The 21,553-nt window shown below is 44.1% G+C and overlaps 1 protein-coding gene across 1 annotated transcript in view; it reads right to left on the bottom strand.

Moving 5' to 3' along the window:
- Positions 1 to 16,905: 16,905 nt before the first annotated feature.
- MTMR12 (myotubularin related protein 12) overlaps positions 16,906 to 21,553 on the bottom strand; it is a 36,990-nt gene continuing 32,342 nt past the window's right edge. The window contains exons 14-16 of the mRNA XM_082241885.1: positions 20,978 to 21,145; positions 19,788 to 19,949; positions 16,906 to 18,550 (exon numbers count right to left, since the gene is read on the bottom strand). Coding sequence (XP_082098011.1) covers positions 17,978 to 18,550; positions 19,788 to 19,949; positions 20,978 to 21,145 — 903 coding nt within the window. The 3' untranslated portion in view covers positions 16,906 to 17,977. The remainder of the gene's footprint in view (positions 18,551 to 19,787; positions 19,950 to 20,977; positions 21,146 to 21,553) is intronic.

The raw sequence follows: 21,553 nt of genomic DNA on the forward strand, positions 1-21,553 counted from the left end.
AATATGGCGGCGCGGGCTGACGCGCCAGCAGCTATAGCGGCGGCGGAGGATGTGGCAGGAGGAGGAGGAGGAGGAGGAAGACTCTGGAGGCGCCGGAAAGAGAAAGATGGGGGGCGGGGGCGGAGAGGAAGTTAAGTCGGTCAGTCAGTCGGCGGCTCAGAGGCAGCGGAGGTAAACTCTGAGGTAAACTCTTCCCCGCGCTAGCCCTCAGGAAGGGGGAGCGTGTTTTTGTTTCTGTATCTTCTGTTGGAGTCGCTTTTTAAAACTTTTTTTTATGGTGAGGAGCACCTCGTGAAGGAAAGCGAATGTGCAGTATACTCTCTTTTTTTGGACGAACGTGAACACACACACACACACGCCCAGGACATTTTGGCACCTGAGGCAGACCCCAAAATGGCGCCCCCATTCCCTCACACCAGGTGAGGGAAGAGCTACATCAGGGGTCAGCAACCTTTTTCAGCCGTGGGCCGGTCCACTGTCCCTCAGACCATGTGGTGGGCCGGACTATATTTTGAAGGAAAAAATGAACGAATTCCTATGCCCCACAAATAACTCAGAGATGCATTTTAAATAAAAGCACACATTCTCCTCATGTAAAAACACGCTGGGCCGGATTGAGAAGGCGATTGGGCCGCATCCGGCCCATGGGCCTTAGGTTGCTTACCCCTGATCTACATCAAGGGGAAGAAAAAGCTACATCAGGATCTGCGGATACTGCCTCAGTTGCCTCCTTTTACCTCATGGGTGGGTTGACCTTGAATGAATACAATGGTACCTCGGGTTACATACGCTTCAGGTTACGGACGACTAACCCAGAAATAATACCTCGGATTAAGAACTTTGCTTCAGGATGAGAACAGAAATGGTGCTCTGGTGGCACGGCAGCAGCAGGAGGCCCCATTAGCTAAAGTGGTGCTTCAGGTTAAGAACAGTTTCAGGTTAAGAACAAACCTCCAGAACGAATTAAGTACTTAACCCAAGGTACCACTGTATTGTCATGGAGATCTGCTGCCCCTGCGGATCCGGCTGCCTGAGGCAGTCGCCACACCTTCCCTCCTGAGTGGGCTGGCCCTGCACACACCACATTGCTCAAGGGAAGCAAGTCAATTCACTGCATAAAAATGCCTCTTGAGCATATAGTGCACACCCCTGAGAGTTTGGGCATCCTGTATTGTTCTCCTGGGCCCTGCTTTTGTGATCATGTTGTTTCAGCTCCAATGTTATGGTTGACTGTTTTAGCCCCTGTGATTTGCACCAAATTTTTATTGTGCTGGTCTCCTCGCACATTTATTGTGGGTTGAATTTCATGGAATGCCTTTGGATTTCCTTGTTCCAGTACTGTATTGCACTGTTTAGGAGTGAGCAGTGAGGTGGCCAAGTTCGCTAACCCAGGGTCCATATTTCCTTTTGAGGCACAGCAGAGACTGGGGTATCTTTATGATATATAGATTATTTACACATTTATACAACCTGGGCCTATGAAGAAGGGGTTTCCCAGCACTAAACTCCAAGAAGAGCATTCTTCTCCCATAGGTGCAATCATCAGCCATCATACTCTGCCTCTCTCTCCAACCCGCTGCTTTACTATCTCCATTACATCACTCCTCTAGGCTACATTGCTTCTATTGCTTACACCCTCTCTGCTATAAGCTCTCTTTATCTGTGAAGGGAGGGGCCCTACTCAATTGGTGTCTCAACTCCCAGTTCCTTTGATGGCTTAATGGTCCATTACCCCAAGTGATCACCTCATGCAGGAGAGGTTATTCCTGGCTTTATTAGGTTTTGCCATTTGCTTATTCCAGAGGATTAGATGCACCTACTACACAGCTGAAATACGCACAGGTTGAGCACAGTTTTAACACTAGGTCTTAGTTAAATTCTAACATTAGCTTGAGCCGGGAATTTTAGGGGAAGTCTAGCACCCACAACTCCTGAAAATATGTGCGTGTGTGTGTGTGTGTATTAGGAAATGCAGGCAATCATACAGCTGTCTTGTAAGAAGCTGTCAAAAGAGAGATTGTGCTGGTATTTGTATGGTTAGTCACTAACTGAGCAACCCTAACCAGGCAGATGCATTCCTGGCTACCAAGGCAAATCTCACCTCCTCGTCTGAGACACCTTTGTTCATGTCAGCAGTCTATTCATGTTAGTGTTGCTGTGTTAAAAGTAGCTAACTCATACATCTATTTTTATTAGCTTTTTCTTCTTCAGAGAAGCTGTGTTACACGGCTCCAACTTTTAAAAAGGTTTTTTAAGTATGCACCTCCAGTGGAGTCTTTCTCTGATCTATAAGCAAATAAACCGCATCAGGGAACTATATACCATGTAAGTGTCTATACGTATCAGCACATGGAGTTTCTAATATATACAAATGTCATCAGCCAGCCATGTTCTCTTCTAATGTACTCCACACTATTTCTCCCTCCAGCAGACATTCAGCATTCTGTAGCCACTGAGAATTGCCTCATTAGGACTATCACCTCGTTTTCTTTCCTAAATATTCCTAAATAATTATTCTTTCTTTTTTATTTCTCTTTCTTTCTTTCTTTCTTTCTTTCTTTCTTTCTTTCTTTCTCCTTTTCTTCTGGATCTATGTTTTTATTTTACTTAATGTTTTAGTCTGGATAAAAAATATATTTGATAATCTTCTTTATATTTCTCTTTATAAATTCTAATAAAAATTTTCAAAGAAAAGAATAGAATCCCATACAGCACCAAAGGCAGCCTTAAGTGCTTGAGTGCCTGTTCTTTTTATTTAAGCTGGAAATGTTGCAGCACACTTAGACACTCTGCTGCAGGTACCATAGAAAATATCCCCTGCTATGTTTATGATAGAAGACTAGAATTATTGGGCTGGATAGCTGTAAAAAACCTGGGGTATCAGCTCATAGTCACTGTGTGACTGCTATTATCCAAAAAAATACTCTTAGGACCAGTTCACATTGCTCCATAAATGTTATATCCTTAACCATGCATATACATACTTTACGAAACTGTGATTGACTGAAGTTCCTTGTTAAATGTATACTTAATAGCACACACAGTTTTGCCTTTGCGTAGGTGAAATGGCCCTGCCGTTTTTGCAATGGAAGTCTAATGTTATAAAAAGAAAGAGTGCATGAATATGTCAGTATATCTTGTCTTTACTGCATTTGACCACAATGCCTTCACTGTGTTTTCCTACTAATATGCATAAATAATAGTCCAGAACTCTGGAGTGCATATAGCACAAACAGAATGCTCCTGTAAATGTAGAAGTTTTCACATAAAGTGATAAGCATGAAGAATAAATTGCTAATCAGAAAATGGCAGTGTTGGGGAGCCAGTTTCAAGCTGAATGAACCTATATTTATGAAATGACAGGATAGGCAGCAATGGCAATTGCAAAGAAGGCATATAATTATACACTCATTAACATGCATTAGTATGATTTCAATCAAACAGTGCAAAATTACAGTGAACCAGAGGGGAGGGTTTAATAATGCCCAGCACAAAAAAACCCTCTTAAAGTACATTCAAATGTACCTTTTTAAGGAATACCCCCACATGAACAGTAAAGTACTTAATAACTCCAAGCATTTAGAAAGCACACTTTAGGGGTCCAAACACTTTCTTACCTCATCCCTGTAATCCTTAAAATAAATCTGCAAGGTAAGCCAGCATTATCCCCACGTTGCAAATGGAAGACTGAAGCAGAGACAAAATTGTGACTTGCTGAAGATCACTTAGTTTACCGTTGAGAAAATTGACTGGCATCTTACAGATACCTGGGGCAGAAATCCTTGTGACCTGCTGCAAATCTCTCTGCAGCAAATATATTTAACAGCATTTTATTACTTAAAGCAGTTGTATCCCACTCTTTATTCAAAAAGGTTCTTAGTGCAACTCATAATCTAAAAACCACAACCAACAAGGAAAATAGGTATTGGCTGAGGGAGGAAAAAAGCAAGCTCAGGTTCTTAAAATTAGTAGTTCTTAAAATTACAGTGTGTTACCAGATAAAAACCCATTATCTTATGTACATATTCATGGACCTTCTAATCTGGCAACCATTACTAGTGATGATTGCACACAACAGATGTTACTGCTTAATTGGGTAAATTACCCCAAAACTTAGATCAATAATTATCTTGATAATCTTTCTCATGTAGAGGAACCAACAACGTTAACACAAACTGATGTGATTGAAATATTTACACAACATGACAATCCATTGCTGCTAATGGGAATGAGCCTAATAGCAGCATGACATGTTTTTTTGGGTATGTGCATGTGTGATGTCTTTGTCAGAAACAAAAGAATCAACATACCAAGATGGACATAAAAGCAAAATGTAAGTGTGGCCATTAGTATTAACAGAGCATGTATATCACATCCAGGAATACACTGTCATCACAATGCATGTTTATGACATATTCAGTGTTCATAGTGCAGACATATGGTCTAATTTCCACTTCTTAAACATATTAGCCAAGCCAATGTATCCCTTCAAAACAATATTGGAGAAAGGGGAATTGGGAGGGGGGCTGGGGGCAGCGGTTAATATATGAAAGGAACTCAGCATTATTTTTGTCTGAACCATGACAGGGATAAAAGGGTTAAGCTTCCCCTGCCCATGTTCTGCTGTCCTGATGAAAATTGGGGAAAGGAGCTTTGCACAACAACAAGTTCTACAAAACAGATGCAGTTTGCAACACATGTTTAGCATCATGTGTTCAGCTATTAGATGGGATGCCCAGCACTTACAGAGTCTCGCCCACCTAACATTTTATTTTGAACATGTGATCCGGAAAACTGTTTACTTGGGAGAAGACACTGAACTCAGCAGGACTGAGTTAAAAAGCATTGTCCTGCTGAAAGGGACTTCAGAAATACAGACCAGGAATGAAAAAATCAGGCAGCAAAGTTTCTTAAAGAAAAAGTTTTTTTTATTTGGATTTTTGTCAGACAAAAAGCAAATAGGGTGTATTCAGGAAAATGAAGAATGCCCACCCCTCCTTGGGGGTAGCTAACTCATATACCCTCTTGCAAAGCATAGTTCAGCCCCTTGGCATCCCTTTAGCCAATGATTGACAATTTCCTATGGTCATTGATGCATATTCATTAAAGCTCAACCAATTAATAAATTGGTGTGTCCTTTCGGTTCCAAGTTGCCTATTCCACTAGGTGGCGCTACTGGCTTATAATCTATTTATTAGTTCCAGGAAATACCCCTAGCTGGTGTTTCCTAGAACTGCGTCCTGTGGTTTTGACAGTTTCTCTAGGCGGTTAGCTACGTCCTCTTTGTCAGGGGTCGTTTCTCAGAAATGGCTTAACCTCAGGTGCAAGCTACCCTAACCGCATCCTTGCAAGCTAGCTGCCTCTACAAAAGGTGGCAAAGTGGTAAACAGGAGAAAGAGAAATAGTCTTTAGCTTTCTAAAATGACTTTATGCTTTTAGCTTTTAGATGGCTCTATAATATGGCTTCAGAGGTTCTTAGCCTGGCTCTCCATTGGTCATCCTGACCTTCACCCCTCCATTCCCCCCTTTCCATCACGAAAATGCTGACCGGCACGGTTCTCCATTTTCGCTTGATGGACCTATAGGTACAATATCATAGAGAGCCAGGAAATGTACACTCCTGTGGATACACGGGCCTCCCTCTATGACCCTGTCAAGTCTTCAAATATGGTGCTGGGGAACCACGTAGGTGGTGTTCAGAATCGTGACCTCGCACGCATACCCAGCACTCAGACCTGTTCAGGCTCTTGGCCACAGCCGTGGTCATGTTCAGGAAGGTGTTCTCCTTCCACCCGGTGGCCATCTGAGAGGCGAGAACCATCAGGAGGCAGGGTATGATCCACATCCTGATTCAAGGGATGTTCGGTGCCCCAGAACAAAGAACTGTACCACCAACACAGAAATACCACAAAAAGGGTAATACCACAGGCCAAAGGGATGGGGGCCCACGAAGGCCAGGTCATGTGGGCCTCTAACTCCTGGCCCTACTGAGGCGTGAACAGCGTCTACACACAAAACGTTCCCACTCTACACAGGGAAAAGTGGCCGCCTGACACTGATACACTGCTAGGCCTCGGGAGCTATAGGGATGGCAATAGACTCTGTAAAGTTCAAAGGCTGGTCCTACTGGGTGGAGGTTACCTACGTGGTCTCTGACCAGGGCCTATGGAGGCTGAAGCCTGGGGTGGCAACCCTTATGTAGCCACAAGAATACCCTACCACATTCAAGGGTATTATGTGTGGAGTTACCAGGCCAGGTATTCTTCCGGGATTATGGGAGGCTCGAGCCACCACGACAACCACAGGTGGGGCTGCAGGATTTACTGGCACTTGTTCAGCAATTTCAATGCGCACCTGGTTCAGGCTCCCTCCCCTGCAATATTTGCATTAAGATAGGCTCCGTCCCATGCAACACCTGGATTAAGATTAGGACCTGGTCTACCAGATGGGGTTGGTACAGTGCTCTACCCCCTGAGTGACAGTTGGTTACCCCCCCACAACAGCAAGAGCGGTCCAGAACTCGATAGATTTCGACCGTCTCTGCAACTTCCCGTAGGAGCAGTACCCATGTGCGCTGGACAGTGGTGTGGAAGAGAAGCCACAGTGGGGTAGTGGGATGTTTCAATACGGCAACCTCATCAAACCCCTGTTCCCAATAGCCAATGAGCACGCCATTTCTTACCACTGGCAAGACGAACCAGTCGTAGCAGAGGTCCGCAGGCCAATAGGGTCGGTATGGCTCGGTGGGGTCAGGGCAATAGGACATAGAGCAAATCAATACAGAACATAATAGAGAAAAGGGGAAAGTCCTTGTGAAAGTCCTTGTGATGATCAGTCGCAGGATCTAGTTGCCCGTGGCCTAACGCGTTCCCGGTAGCGTCAGACACAAGGTGATGATCAGACGCGTGTGATGCATTCTCACCGCAGTTGGGATGGAGAGGAGGACGGTATACGGGCCTCGCCACTTAGGGATGAGGGGGTTGCGCTTCCACGCTGTCACCCGGCTGGAACTGGTGTACCGGCTCAGCGAGACTGCACGGTGTAGGCTCGAGGTAGTACCTGGAAAGGGAAGCAAACACACACGGGGACAGGAATTGCACTTGTTCCTGAGTGATGTGATCTCCCACCCGCCCCAAACTGGCGGGGATGTCTCGGACGAAAGCGGGTGGTCTGCCATACAAAAGTTCAAAGGGTGATAGTCTCAGTCTCTTGGTTGGAGCGCTCCGAATCCGAAACAAGGTAATGGGCAGGACATCTATCCAGTGTAGTCCCGTCTCCTGGGTCAGCTTGGCCAAGTGGGTCTTCAAGGTGTGATTCATAAGTTCAGGTTTTCCCGAACTCTGGGGTCTGTAGGCTGCGTGTAGCCTTCAGTTTATCTGCAGTGCCTTGCACACTTCTTGCACAACTTCATCAATGGAGGCAGGGCCATTGTCACTGCCAATACTTCTGGGGAGGCCACTGTCCAACCCGTCAGGGTGCAGACAAACACAAGCAGGTATTTGATGCCCCTAACTGGAGGTAGTTCAGTGAAGTCCACAATCAGGCTTTCCATAGGGGTGAAGCCCACGTGTTGTACGCCCGGTGGGGGAAGGTGGCCTTGTCTGGGGGTGTTCTTGGCGCACAGGACACACCTTTGGGATATAGCAGCAACTAGTTGAGAAAGGTTAGTGATATAGAAAAGTCTCCCAAGGTGTACTCTGGCAGCTGGACCCCCTAGATGAGTGGACTCGTGGTAATTCTTCACAATCACGGTAGCCAGATGTTGGGGCACAAAAACACGGTTGTCTGGTAGATGGAACCATCCCTCCTGGAGTGTTGCTCCTTCCTGGCGTGCCAACTGTTGTTCCTCCGGTGTGTAGCGTGGTTCCACATCGTCTGGAGTGAGTTGTGGGATGAGGGCTGCGTTGAGTGCTGGTGGAGGTTTCAAAACTGCTTCACGAGCTGCGTTATCTGCCTTCCGGTTGCCCCTAGTGACCATGTCCCGGCCTCTCCCATGGCCTTTGCAGTGCATCACGGCAATCTCTTCGGGACCCCATGCTGCTTCCAGTAACGTCTCAACTTCTGGACGTTATAGCCTTGCATCCAGCTGCCAATTGCAGGGCAATGCCTTTTGCTGTTGGACTTCGCCTCAGAGCACAAACAACTCTTGGAGACTTTGGCTTTCTTAGAACTCTTGGAACGGCTTGCCTGGCTTGCACCCCCACTTCTGGGTGCTCTTCTGCCTGAGGAACAACTTGTAACTGCCTTCCTCTTCCCTTCTCTCAGCCTCTCTCCAGCCCACAGTCCATCACACAGATTTATTGAAGCGTAGAAACAACTTCCCAAAACAGCCTCAGCCCCCTCTGGGCTTGGTACTTTTTCTGGGCATCCTCTAGCCCCCTCTGGGCTTTCTGGGCATCCTACAGCCCCTTCTGGTCTGGCTGCCACTGTGGCCTGACATGCTGTCTTCAGTTCCTGCCACACGACCCAGGGCTTCCTCCCTTGGAATATTGGCAACAGCCAAGAATCAAGGCTGGCCCTTAAAATGGCTAGGACCCTTTGGTCTCTCTAGAGGATCAGGCACGTCTACTTCACAAGCTTCCACTGCGCCTGCAGACTTCTCAATGGGTTGGGCAAAGCCTGTTTCAGCCTGTATAGTCCTTATATTCCATAAGGGTGAGAACCGAATGGGGCACATTCACATGCATCTCCTGGCCAAACATGAACCTGTCTGCTTCTTCCACTAGTGTGACGGTGGCAGTGACAGCCCACAGACAGGGTGGCCAGCCTTTCACTGTGGAATCTAATTGCTTGATAGTCTCAAAGGCTTCTTGTTGGGCCGGTCCCCACTCAAAGGGGTCTCTTTCTCTTCCTCTGGTACTCTCATTTAGAGGTTTTGCTAAAATATTGAAGCCTAGGATCCCGATTTTGCAAAAGCCTGCTGCTCCACAACTTTAAGCTTGTCTTTTAGGGATATCACAATCTCTGCCTTTCCTTGCAGTGACCTTCTGACAATTTCTAGATGGTCAGTATGTTCAGCAAGTTGTCTGGATAAATTAGCTAAATCTTCATCCCTTCTTTTGCATTTTGTAAAGTGAGCTGGTTGTGTGAATCTTTCACTGATTTCAGCTCATTCACAAAACTTTGTTCTTTGTATTTCTTTTAATTTTAGTAACTTGTTCAATTTCTCCTTTACAGAGATATGTTCATCAACCTGGGATTTAAGATGGTCTGTTCCCTCCTTACATTCTATTTCCCTGTCTTGCATTTCATCCTGTTTCATGGTCTTTTCTCGAAAGTGGGTATTTATTTATTTTTTCCTCTGTTAATGCAGTAATAACTGCTTACTGTTCTGTACATTCTTCTCCATAAACACTGCACTTCTTCTGGACATCTTCCCTCTCCAAAACCTGACATGAGGGAGTGACTTTGCAATGTTCAGTCCTGCATTTCTTCAACCGGGGGGGGGGGGTTGTCATCTACAACCTTCAGCCAGTTGTCTATATAGGGGATCTGGTCAGGATGTCCCCCCCCTGGTCTATGCCATAGTCTCCGCTGAATCCTTTCTTGAAGTTGTTTAACATGCATTGAAGGGAAATTACTGGACCTTTCAAGCCTCCCCCTCCCATTTTCAGTATGGCCCTATACAGCGTCCCCACACCAAACACTCACACATTCATTTCGCAACTTTTCTCGCCCAGGTGCGGTCGCCCGACTGGGAAACGGAGTACTTGTTGCTACGACCCCAGGGGAATGCCCTGGGGTAACACACATACATGCACAAAGTGCCTCTTTTGTTGGACGCGTGCACGACACAGTAACCACCCTGTGCCCCCCCTTTCTCTCCTTCCTAATACTAAAGCGTGGGTGGTTCTCAGGGGTCAACCCTTCTACTTAATGCCACTATCCACGCTGGAGATTTGATCAGAACCTCCCTTCTCCTTAATTAAAAGGAGGATTTCCTATCCCCTCAGGCCTTGTTGCCATGTACTCACCCCAGCCGGCTGTTCTCTGCCCTGTCCTCCCAACCTCGGCTCTTCAAATCCGTTGTCCTCTGTCCCAGGATACAGCAAGAGGGTCAAGTTGCCTTCTGTCCCCCTCCGAAGAAAAGGTTCGGTGTGCACCTGGAAGCCAGGAGGTCCGTTGACCCTCCGCCGTCACTGCCCAGAGGGCAAGGGAGCTGCCTCCTGGTCTCTGAGGACACTTAAAGTCCTTCTGATCCGAGTCACTTTTGGCACCAGAAATGAAAGGGACTTCAGAAATACAGACCAGGAATGAAAAAATCAGGCAGCAAAGTTTCTTAAAGAAAAAGTTTTTTTTATTTGGATTTTTGTCAGACAAAAAGCAAATAGGGTGCATTCAGGAAAATGAAGAATGCCCACCCCTCCTTGGGGGTAGCTAACTCATATACCCTCTTGCAAAGCATAGTTCAGCCCCTTGGCATCCCTTTAGCCAATGATTGACAATTTCCTATGGTCATTGATGCATATTCATTAAAGCTCAACCAATTAATAAATTGGTGTGTCCTTTCGGTTCCAAGTTGCCTATTCCACTAGGTGGCGCTACTGGCTTATAATCTATTTATTAGTTCCAGGAAATACCCCTAGCTGGTGTTTCCTAGAACTGCGTCCTGTGGTTTTGACAGTTTCTCTAGGCGGTTAGCTACGTCCTCTTTGTCAGGGGTCGTTTCTCAGAAATGGCTTAACCTCAGGTGCAAGCTACCCTAACCGCATCCTTGCAAGCTAGCTGCCTCTACAAAAGGTGGCAAAGTGGTAAACAGGAGAAAGAGAAATAGTCTTTAGCTTTCTAAAATGACTTTATGCTTTTAGCTTTTAGATGGCTCTATAATATGGCTTCAGAGGTTCTTAGCCTGGCTCTCCATTGGTCATCCTGACCTTCACCCCTCCACTGCCACCCTACCAGGATACTGAAAACAGGATAAAACCCCTCCCACACTAGATCACACTGACAAGTGCAAGAAAATGCAATATGCAATTCTTGCTGCTTACAGCTGGAAGGTTTCCATGCAGTTTCACATTGGTGATATGTGTGCAACAGTAATACACTATGATTGCAGTGTGACCTGTTGGGATACAGAACCCAATATTTAATCCCATTTAGAGGGGAGAATTTGCCCTCTAAATTAACACTTAAATAGGCTTCAGTTCAGTCATACCTATCCATTGGGTGGAGAAGGACAACGTATTTACCCAACATTCCCTTTGAAAAGCAAATCTGAATTTTAAAACCGAGCAGAAGATTTATGATTTAATTCAGATTAACATAATCAGATTAACATAATTACCAGCAGTTCCTGGACAAACAGAATTTGCACACTCTTTTTTCTACATACTGCATAGATCAAAGTGACTCTCAACTTCAAACACAATTTATCCTTTGAAGTTAGCCAGTGAAGTATGTGCTTATAATATGGATATACCTGTTAAGAGCATTGCGGTCTCCCCCCTTCCCCATTGCACCACTGTAACAGAACTTTTAGGGGTCCTGCTTCAACCTCTGCATTCATAAAGGTCTTGGGCTCTCTCTTTTTCTCTCACCCACACATCTATGAAAATACCCAGAATCACAGACAGCAAAACCTAGCACATGAAAGTTGAAAAGGCGTCTCCACAAAATTGCAACTTGCTGCATAGTTCCCAGGCTATGGTCTGAAAGCACACAAGGTGCTACATTGCTGGTGTGGGTCTGGTTATTTATTGCATTTCTATTCAGCATTTTCTCCAAGCTCAAGATGGTGTACAAGCTTATCCCTTTGTCCATTTTATTCTCACAACCACCCTGTGAAGTAGGTCAGGGTGTGCGTGTGCAGCAATGTAAGGCCAGTGTGGGAGCATGATCTGAAAACTCTTTTAGTTGCCAAATGCATGCCCTAAATCATGGGTCGGCAAACTAAGGTCCATAGGCCGGATCAGGCCCAATTGCCTTCTAGATCCGACCCGCGGATGGTCCAGGAATCGCCATGTAGATCACCAGCACGTGCATTCTTTCCCTCTCCCTCACACGGCGGCACTTCTCCCCTCAGGGACGGAGCAATCTTGTTCCACGACGGGCGCCATTGATGGCAGGAGTCAGCTCACCCGCCTGCTCGCCTCAGCAGGGTGGCGCTGTGAAGGGGGCGTGTAATGCCAGTGGCTGCTGCGTTTTCCTCCTGCTCCTCCTCCCTCTCCATCAGTGTACCCTTCCTTCTCCGCGCCCCTTTTCCACACCGCTTCCATGTGCACTTTCTTTGTCACCGCCTGCCTGCCTGCCTCCTTCATTTCTCCCATGGCATTCAGGCAGGTCGTTGTGGTGGCTGCAGCCGCCGCTTGTGGGTTGGTGGGTGGCTCTGTCTACTCCGCGGTCCCTTTCGGGAAGCAGAAGCAGCAGCAGGTGGTGGTGGGTAAAAGCTCCAGCGACACCCTGGTTCCCCTACCTCCGTCCACAGTTCCTCTGCCGGGGCTGCTGTTTCTGTCTTCGCCAGCCAACACAGCCTCCTACCCTGCCACAGCGCCTGGCTGGCTGAAGAAGCCCAACTGCAGCTATTGGAACAACAACTGGGACAGGTTAAAGCCAGGCACAGGCAAACCCGGCCCTCCAGATGTTTTGGGACTACAATTCCCATCATCCCTAGCTAACAGGACCGGTGATCAGGGATGATGGGAATTGTAGTCTCAAAACATCTGGAGGGCCAAGTTTGTCTGTGCCTGGGTAAAGCAAAGCATATTTAGGCCTCTTTGCAGGCGGGAGAAAATTGTTCTCCCCCCCCCCCCAAAAAAAAAATATAGTCCAGCCCCCACAAGGTCTGAGGGACAGTAGACCGGCCCCCTGCTGAAAAACTTTGCTGACTCCTGGCCTAAATGCAAGAGATAGGGATACATATGTATAAAATAAATAGCTTTGCAACTAAATCTATAAATTGACTAGGTTTTTAGGCAGTATCTTGGCCTTAAGAGTTTATGCACCCTGGGGTGCAAGGGCACACTTTCCCATTATGACAGTTGCTGGGAAGCAGTATTGTCACTAACATCTTCAAAATAAAAAGTTTAAAAGGAGCTTGAGAAGGGAATCTAGCAAGTAGTATCAGCATATCAGCACCATCTGATATGATCTCTCTCCAAAAGAAGGCTGTGTGCTTCCATTGTTTGTTGAAGTACGTCAATTATGGGTACACAAAAAGTCTTCTGCAGCCCAGCCGAACAAACTGGTACATTTTCATCACCCTTTTCCATTCCATGAAGGCATTCATGAGATAAGGAAATCTCTAGCACAGCAGTTCAAACTTTCCCCCACACACTCCTTGAAAATTGCCCAGGGTCATGGCCGACCACTCAATGATTTTTCTGCCTGTTATAGCAACTGAAATGCACTGTGGCAGCTCGTACGTGCTGTTGGTTTTTAATTATATTTCTATTCCTTTTATTTCCTATGTTGTATTTTATTGCATTACAATTTGCATGCCATAGAACTAACATTAGAAGTGTCCTTCACATGGACCACCTCAATGAAGCTTGCAGGCCATTAGTGGTCTGTGGACCACAATTTGGGAACCCCTGCTCTAGCAAAAAAAAAACCCTAAAAAGAATGGCAATTTTTCTTTTACAGCTTATTGTAAAATCTCTGGAAAGCACCACCATTTTCTACTTTTCCGTAGCAACTGAGATTTGCTTAAAATTCTCCAATCTTTGTGGATATATAATTTTTAAGTTATGAGGCTGCTAATTTTGTATTGGCTTTGTGCCTTCAAGTACACTGGGGAGAAGGGATCCAACAGAATGTGGCTACAAAACAGAAAGGCACTGGGTGGGAAAATCCTAGCAAATGCTGACTACAGGCAGGCCCTGTGCCCAAGCCAAGAGAGAGCTTCCTGTCCTTAAAATAAGGTCTGCCTTCTGAAGAGCTACTGTTAACAAGTTTGCAAGCCTTCAAGTATCCCTCCCCCTCCCTGCAAATCTTTTAAGAGGAAAAGCCACTTCAGACATGAAACACAACAAGAACAGGAAGCAGAAGCACAGCTGGCTTGTGCTTCCTGTTCCCTTTTCCATCTCTATTACATTTGAACTTTGTTTCCCCATGCATGACATGGGAGTAGGCTGTGCAACTCCTTAGGACATAAGCGGAAAACTGCCCTCAAATGGGGCAAGGGAGCAGGAATCACAAGACCAAACGTTTTCCAAAGTCCTATCAGTCCAGTAAACCCAAGTACATGTGCCTGCTAATTGTACTTCAGCTTGTTGCTGTTGCCAATTTATTTATAACCCACCTTTCTCCTGTGACAGGACTCAAGGCCGCTTACATATGAAAATGGGAACCACCAAAAACATAGGTTGTTATTTAGGTTTAGTTTCCTGCCATGTGACATAGACGCAGAAGAGGTTACAATAAATATACATATATTCCAAACTAAACTAATCCACCCTCAGCTTTTACAAAATCAGCTCTTAATTCATCTTAATATAACAGGAGTCTAGTGAGTTAGGTCTTGTAACACTGAGTACTTAAAGTGACCTTTATTTCCAAATCCTCTCTTCTATTGATATGAGTTGGTGTCTGATTTCCCTAAATTCCTGGATTTAGTAAATGTTAGAATTTAATGAATCTTTGGAGTTTAATGAAGTTAGACTCTTAATACCTGGACCCAGCTTCTTGTGTTCATGAGATCCCCATAGCAGAGAACAAAGACAGGGAGATGACATAAGCAAAGCAGAGACTTGCGTGGCAGCAAGCAAATGGCAAGAGCCCTGCCCCGAGCCAGTTACAAAGTAGAGTTTAGAATTTCAGTGGTGGTGCTGTGACCTAGAGAGAAAAAGTGGCTGCTGAATGCAGCAAGCTACGAAGTCAAAGCCATGGCTGGCCAATTGAAAAGTCCTGCAGATTAGGAGCAAACACCTCAACAGAAAAACCTCTCAAGACACCCCTTTTCATCAGAAAGGGAGGGTACTAGCAGACCCATTGCTCAGGGGCTGCAGGAGCTTTTCCTCCCCTGATGTAAAGAGGTGAGGGACATGCCTCCCCCTTCCTTCAAATGGTAGATCCAAATTGCTGCAAAGCTGCTGGGATGGTCCCCACTCACTTCTGCAGCTTCCAAGTTAGGAGGCTTTGGTCTCATTTTTGCTCATGGTCCTGTTGGTGTGGCTAGTAGGACAGTGGTACAAGACAAATATTCTGGAGCAAGCTAAAAAACACACTTATTTGTCCAGTCATTTGGGACTTCAAAGGATTTGAAGCAGATGTCTGCTAAGCTGATTACTATGGCTGTGTTGAAAAGTTCTTTTCAATTATTGTGGCTTTTAAACATTGTTTCAATAGTACTGTGTGCATTAGCTGCTCTGTGCTCCTGTTCAGAGGAACGGCAGAGTACAAAAATGAAATAATAAATCATGGTTGCCTGGTGGCAGGGCCACATGTGACTGTATAGAGTAACTGTTGAGGCCTGTAGACCAGGGGACCTGGCCTGCCACCATAGATCAAATTGTGCTTCAACATCTAGAAGGCTACAGGCTCCCCATCCCTGCTGTACATGGCAGTGGGTTACATGCATTCAAAGGTATGACTACGCAGAAGGCAAGTTTTGTATGGATCTGCACTTCTGCTGTTGATTATCAGGAATTCTGAAACCAATGGTAAGGTTACTGCATCCATTAGTACTGCAAAACACTAGAGCCAGGGATTACCCCAACTTGTGTCTCTAGCAGTTTCTGAACTACAACTCCCATCATCCCTAGTTATCAGGACCAGTGGGTGAGGGTGATGGGAACTGTAGTCCAAAAACTGCTGGAGACCCAAGTTGGGGAAACTCTGGACTAGACTATGCAAACAGCTTAATCGTTGAGATTGACAAAGACACTTTTCAAGTTAAAATAGTAAAAGTACACTTTATTAAACAAATACATTTGTCCAAATAGTCCATTAAAGTAAACAGGAAGAGTTTTTTTTCCTTTAGTACTGTTAATGCTAAGCTTGTATTCAGTGTAAAACTGGGAGGTATAAAACAGAATACCAGAAAATTCAGTATAGTGAATTAAATATGTTTCCATCCACAGTGGTGTGTTCTGATCATATCAATACCATACTCGTTCCTATTAGAGTGGAGCAGTTCCATAAGCCATTATAAAAATCCCTCCATATCCATGAGTTTCCTATATACACAATACTTGACAGCTTAAATATAAATACATTTCCACGACCAATATATTACAACTGTTTAGCTGTCAAAGGAAATGTTTTTTTAAAAAACAACCTTTCCATCGTTAGTGTTTTTCACCCAAAGTGAACTCAAAATCATAATCAAGTAGCTATAAAATGTACAGCCTGTACTAACTGGAGAGAAACTCCTGTATAAATGCTAAATAAATTTGAAGAAACAAAAGTGTGCAATGCTAGCTTTCGGAAGGCTCATATACAAATAGAATTATTGTGTTTTAAGAATACTGAAAGCTCAAGGGGCTTACAGTAGCAAAATGCATAAGGCAACATAGATTCTGAGGTTTTCATTTGGCATTCATCTATACCAGGGTAGCTCTAAGTAGCTCTCCAGATGTTGTCTACAACTCCCATCAGCTTAGGCTGATGAGATTTGGAGTCCACTGACATCTGGAGAGCCACAGGGCTAGCTACTCTGATTTACACCAATTCATTATCCACTCTTTTGGAAGTCAAATCTTAGCTCCCAATGCAACGTAAAAAACAAGCAGGTATAGCACACTGGGATATACTCCAAGGCAATGCTTTAAAATTGTACCTAGAATCTCATTGGGCTAGTACAATAACCACTTGTGCACTGTCATATCCATGAAGCTCCAGCCCTCCAAGGAGGAAGGGTTACTAAGAGCCAATTCTATCTTGTGGGCTACTTCTGAATTTATGTACATTAAGACTTTACCCTCTTGACTTCTCAAAGCCTCTATTTCAGAGCTGAAATTTCAGGCAGACAATAAGCAGTTTTCATATGGCTTTTATAACTGAGGTACTGTTGTGACAACATCCAGCAATTCAACTCCAATGCATAAACTTTACATTCATAGCTAGCTTTAATGTCACGTTTATATATGTCACGTTTATATTATATAGCAGTACTGGATGACAAATCCAGTTTCAAAGCTGAATATAGCTCTTTCGTTGCCTTTCCTAAAGTAAGGACTTGAGATTCAGTGCAAGCTACTGGCGCTAGTGAGGAAGATCAACATGAGCACCCTATGCAATCTGGAAGAAAAAGTCTGGCTTATTGCCATCTTTTAAGTTCTACCCCATCCTGTACTTGGTAGTGTGTGTTCCAGACCAAGGCAGCAGGATAATAACATGATGGAAACAAAAGAGGACTGGCACAAGAGATTGTTATCTTAAGTTACTGAAAACTAAGACACTTATTAAGATACAACAATGAATTATTATTCTGCCGATCATGGATGATCAGAACAAGTAGGATGAATGAGAGAAACACCTAGTATTTCTCTAGTTGGGAGTTTTAAAAAGGCAGGTATGACCCTGTCAAGTTCATTAAAAACTAAAAACTAAACTAAACATGGCACCTGATTCTTCTTAGAAACGCCGGGGGGTGTCTTTCAAACAGCACATGTTTTTCTATGCATTATAAGATGTGCCTGGAAGACACTCTTACCTGACTAGGACATTTTTAAATTCTGGTGGATATTTCTGAGACCACCACCCCTTTATGTTCCAACAAGAAGTTTATTATGATTTTGAGAGTGCCCCAACACCTTAACTCTTTCCATGATTGAGCAACTAATTTGTATTTTACTTTATTTTTCAACTGGGCCCTATGCAACACATAGCTATGTATCTCCCATGCTTATGGAAAGAACTAATTAAAATGCTTGATCAAAACTCATGTAGAAAATATTGCGGGTGCTCAAGTGAGGAAATCTTCATATGCTAAAAGCTTCATCGGGCAGAAGGGAAAGCCACTGCCAGGAAACCAATTTTATGTTTGGAGAGAAGTGTGCCAGTACTTTGATTTCTGTTTGTGAGCATAAGCCTCACATCAAACATCCCCTAAATCAACATACTCGTCATCTCTCCTAGCCAAGTCCTCACCTTCCAAATCTTTCCAGGTGCTCGTAGGTAAAACTGGCTTGAGGGAATGTCTTTGAAGCCCAGCAAATGGAAATAAAGCAGACAGGCGAGCAGGATTTCTCTGGAAGGGAGCCTCTGCTGCAGCGCCCTCCTCTGAGAGACTCTGGCTGCATTTTTCATCCATTTGCTTCTGCAAACCTTGCACATCCTCCATCACATCCCAGACTTTTGTTGCAGTGGCAACTGTCCCACCACTAGGCAGCTGAGCTTCAGGGATCCATCGCAAGTATCTCTGCGCCCACACTTTGATTTCTGGTCCTTCCAAGCGTGGCAGCAGGATTCCATGGAGATCAGCAGGTTTGGAGTGCCAACTCTCATAAAATTCTCTGGAGGTAGTCTGCAGTTCGTCAGCAGATGTTATCAGCCTGCTGATCCTTTTGCCAAGGAGGTTTTTTATTAACTGGTCCGTTTCTTCCTTAAAAAACCCTCTTCTGGGGGACGGTTTTGTTTGTGTCAATGGTAAGGAAAGCTGCCGTTGATGCTTTTTGTAAAAAAAGGATGAACGTAGGCAATAGTTTAGTTTAAGACAGATTTAAGTTGCATTTTAACAGCTATCGTAGCCTACATCTTAACAGTGTTTTGGTAAAAAATAGCTAAGCAGCTATAACACAACACATTGCTCAGGCAAGTAAGAAAGTTGCCGAGAATAGTGTTTTGAGAGAGGAGTGAAATTAGAATTAAATTTAGTCAACCGACAAAAACATTTAATGGGTCAGTAAGTCAAGACACTGCCCCTCCTCAGAAAACAGGATAATTGGCCATATCTTTGAAAGTTTTTACAAGTTATTGAAAAACTGCCTAAATCTGCAAAACAGTTGCAGATTTCAGATGCATACCAGTCAGGCAACTCACTAAGCCCCCTGTTGCGATTCAAAAAAGGATTACATCCTTTCCCATCGAATTGTGAAAGAATTCACCTAGCATGCTTAAGACTGCAAATCCTTTAGTGGTTCTCAAATGAAAAATTACTTGAGGGCACATACAAAATATAGTGATGTATACTTTTTAATTAAATAACTATTTGCATTTTAAAGTTTTTTGTTATGGGTTAATTTCAAAGTTAATCCCAAAGACCAGCAAATGACTATGTGATGCAGCGGGTGACGCTGTGGGTTAAACCACTGAACCTAGGGCTTGCAGATCAGAAGGTCGGCGGTTCGAATCCCAGCGACGGGGTGAGCTCCCGTTGCTTGGTCCCTATTCCTGCCAACCTAGCAGTTCGAAAGCACAAAGTGCAAGTAGATAAATAGGTACCACTCTGGCGGGAAGGTAAATGGCATTTCTGTGCGCTGCTTTGGTTTGCCAGAAGCGGTTTAGTCATGCTGGCCACATGACCTGGAAGCTGTATGCCAGCTCCCTTGGCCAATAAAGTGAGATGAGCGCCGCAACTGCAGAGTCATCCGCGAGACTGGACCCAATGGTCAGGGGTCTCTTTACCTAATCATATGTTAACACTATTTTACTTAGCTTTATATGGTTAACTCATAGCAATCAATTAAGGCAGCAAATCATGGCAATGATTGAAGTACCTGATGCTGAAAATAATGCAGCAAAGTAAGCTGTAAACCTTGCTTTTGATATTGGCACTGAGAGAACTATTTGCAGAAATCCACAGGTTCTACCTTAACTGAACAGTGGGTGACACAAGTCATCAGCCACTGTTTATTTACGTAAGGTAGAAAAATGATAGTTTTGAGGATAAGAGTTGGACACCTTACCTTGAATCGTATAGGTTTTTTCTGACTCTTATCTTGTTTTGGCTTCTCAGCATAAAGAGGATTATTCAGCAAGGCTTGTGCCTCAGGTCCAAACTGCACAGACCAGTCCCAAACGTGAAGATAACTAAGTTTGGTGCCTTCTGTATTAAGGCTTCCTCCATACTATCAAAAAAAACCAGACAAGAATTAAAATCTTGGGATATATTTCTAATAAGCATCAGTTCATACTAGCTCTTTACTGCAAGTAACATCTTTACTTCAGCAATTTCAGCTCCCTCAACCACCTTTCTGGTCTGCATAAACTTAGCAGGATTTGAACACATTTCTCAATATGGCATTGTGTAACTTCACTGTACCAAGTTTATCTGTACACCTATTCTAGCCGAACAGAAAATCCACTTGATCCAGGACATGGTCTGAAGGCATATGACATAGTCATGGGTTATCTAAAGTTAAACAGCTCTGTCAGTCTGGATGGGAGACTACCTGGGAATCCCATGCTACCTCAAATAGTATGAGGGAAAGGGTGGATATGTAAAAAATATAATTTCTTCAGCCATTGTTTTTTAAAGACTTAAGTGGTAATATTGCACTCAAGTATAACCTTCCTCCAAAGAAGGACCCAGTTAGATCATAATTCTTTTGAAACTGTGGCAGAGGAACAACTTTCAAGCTATCTTGTTCACATCCATCCTTGAGAAGTGACACTCTCAGGATTCCTATAGCTCATGAAAGCACTGAAGGAGAGAATGGGGGGGGGTCCCCCCCTCTGAATAAGATAGAAGATAGTTTTCTTCAATCATACTGATGTCTGTGCAATACAAGACAGATACTACACCGTGTCTGTACAGATTCCAAAATTTTAGTTCTCTTTTTTATAAGAAGAGTAACCTTCATGGCTGCAAAGAGTTGAGAGTATGTGAGCAATGTCTGGCGAGGTATCAGAAGCCAGAGAAGGGGTGAAAGGTTTCCAGCAGAAAGAGGCAGTGATTCAACACGCTGCACAACTTTATATACCATTGTTAGAATGGGTTATACACAGAAACAAAACAAAAACATACTAGCATTTGTACATTATAAAAACAAGGCTTTTATTGGCACTTGATTGTACTGCTGTCATAAATCCAAAGAGAATTCAGCTGCACCAAGACAACCCATCTGTAATTCCCCACAGCCCCCAGTGTTCATACCCTGGTAGTGTCTCTTTGATGTGGAGAATTGAAGAAGAAGGTGCTAAATATTGGAATGTACAGACTATCCGACAAGACAGTTAGGTAAGTCTCTGTAAATTCAAAGGCTAGTGAATACTGTTGAACCAACTGCCATACACAATCCAAGAACAACAAGAAAAGTGGTGCCTAAAAGGGGAAAAAAACAGACATTATGCAATAGATTACATGGGGTATTTCATGCATTGAGTTCACTGAGACTGAACCTACCCAAGGGGGTATTCCATGTGATACCCTTTCCTCATTGACCTTTGTCAATTTAAGTATGGCTGGTGGGGATGAGAAGAAGTTATTTTTTAAATTGTGAGTCTTGGCCTGGCCTAGTCTCATACCCATTTCTGAAGGGTTTCTAAAGGCCATGTTACATAGGCAGGCTCCTTATTTAAGGCTCTTAAGGTACAGAGTTCCACTATACTGTACTATCATTTTGCTAAAGTCCAAATTAAGTTACTTCAAAAACATACTACGTTGTTACTGTTGAATAGCTGAATGCAGTATTTCCATTATGATTCTCAGCCTTCCCCCTTTAATACCATC

This window comes from Podarcis vaucheri, assembly GCF_965113315.1.
Source record: "Podarcis vaucheri genome assembly, chromosome: 11".
Taxonomy (NCBI): domain Eukaryota; kingdom Metazoa; phylum Chordata; class Lepidosauria; order Squamata; family Lacertidae; genus Podarcis; species Podarcis vaucheri.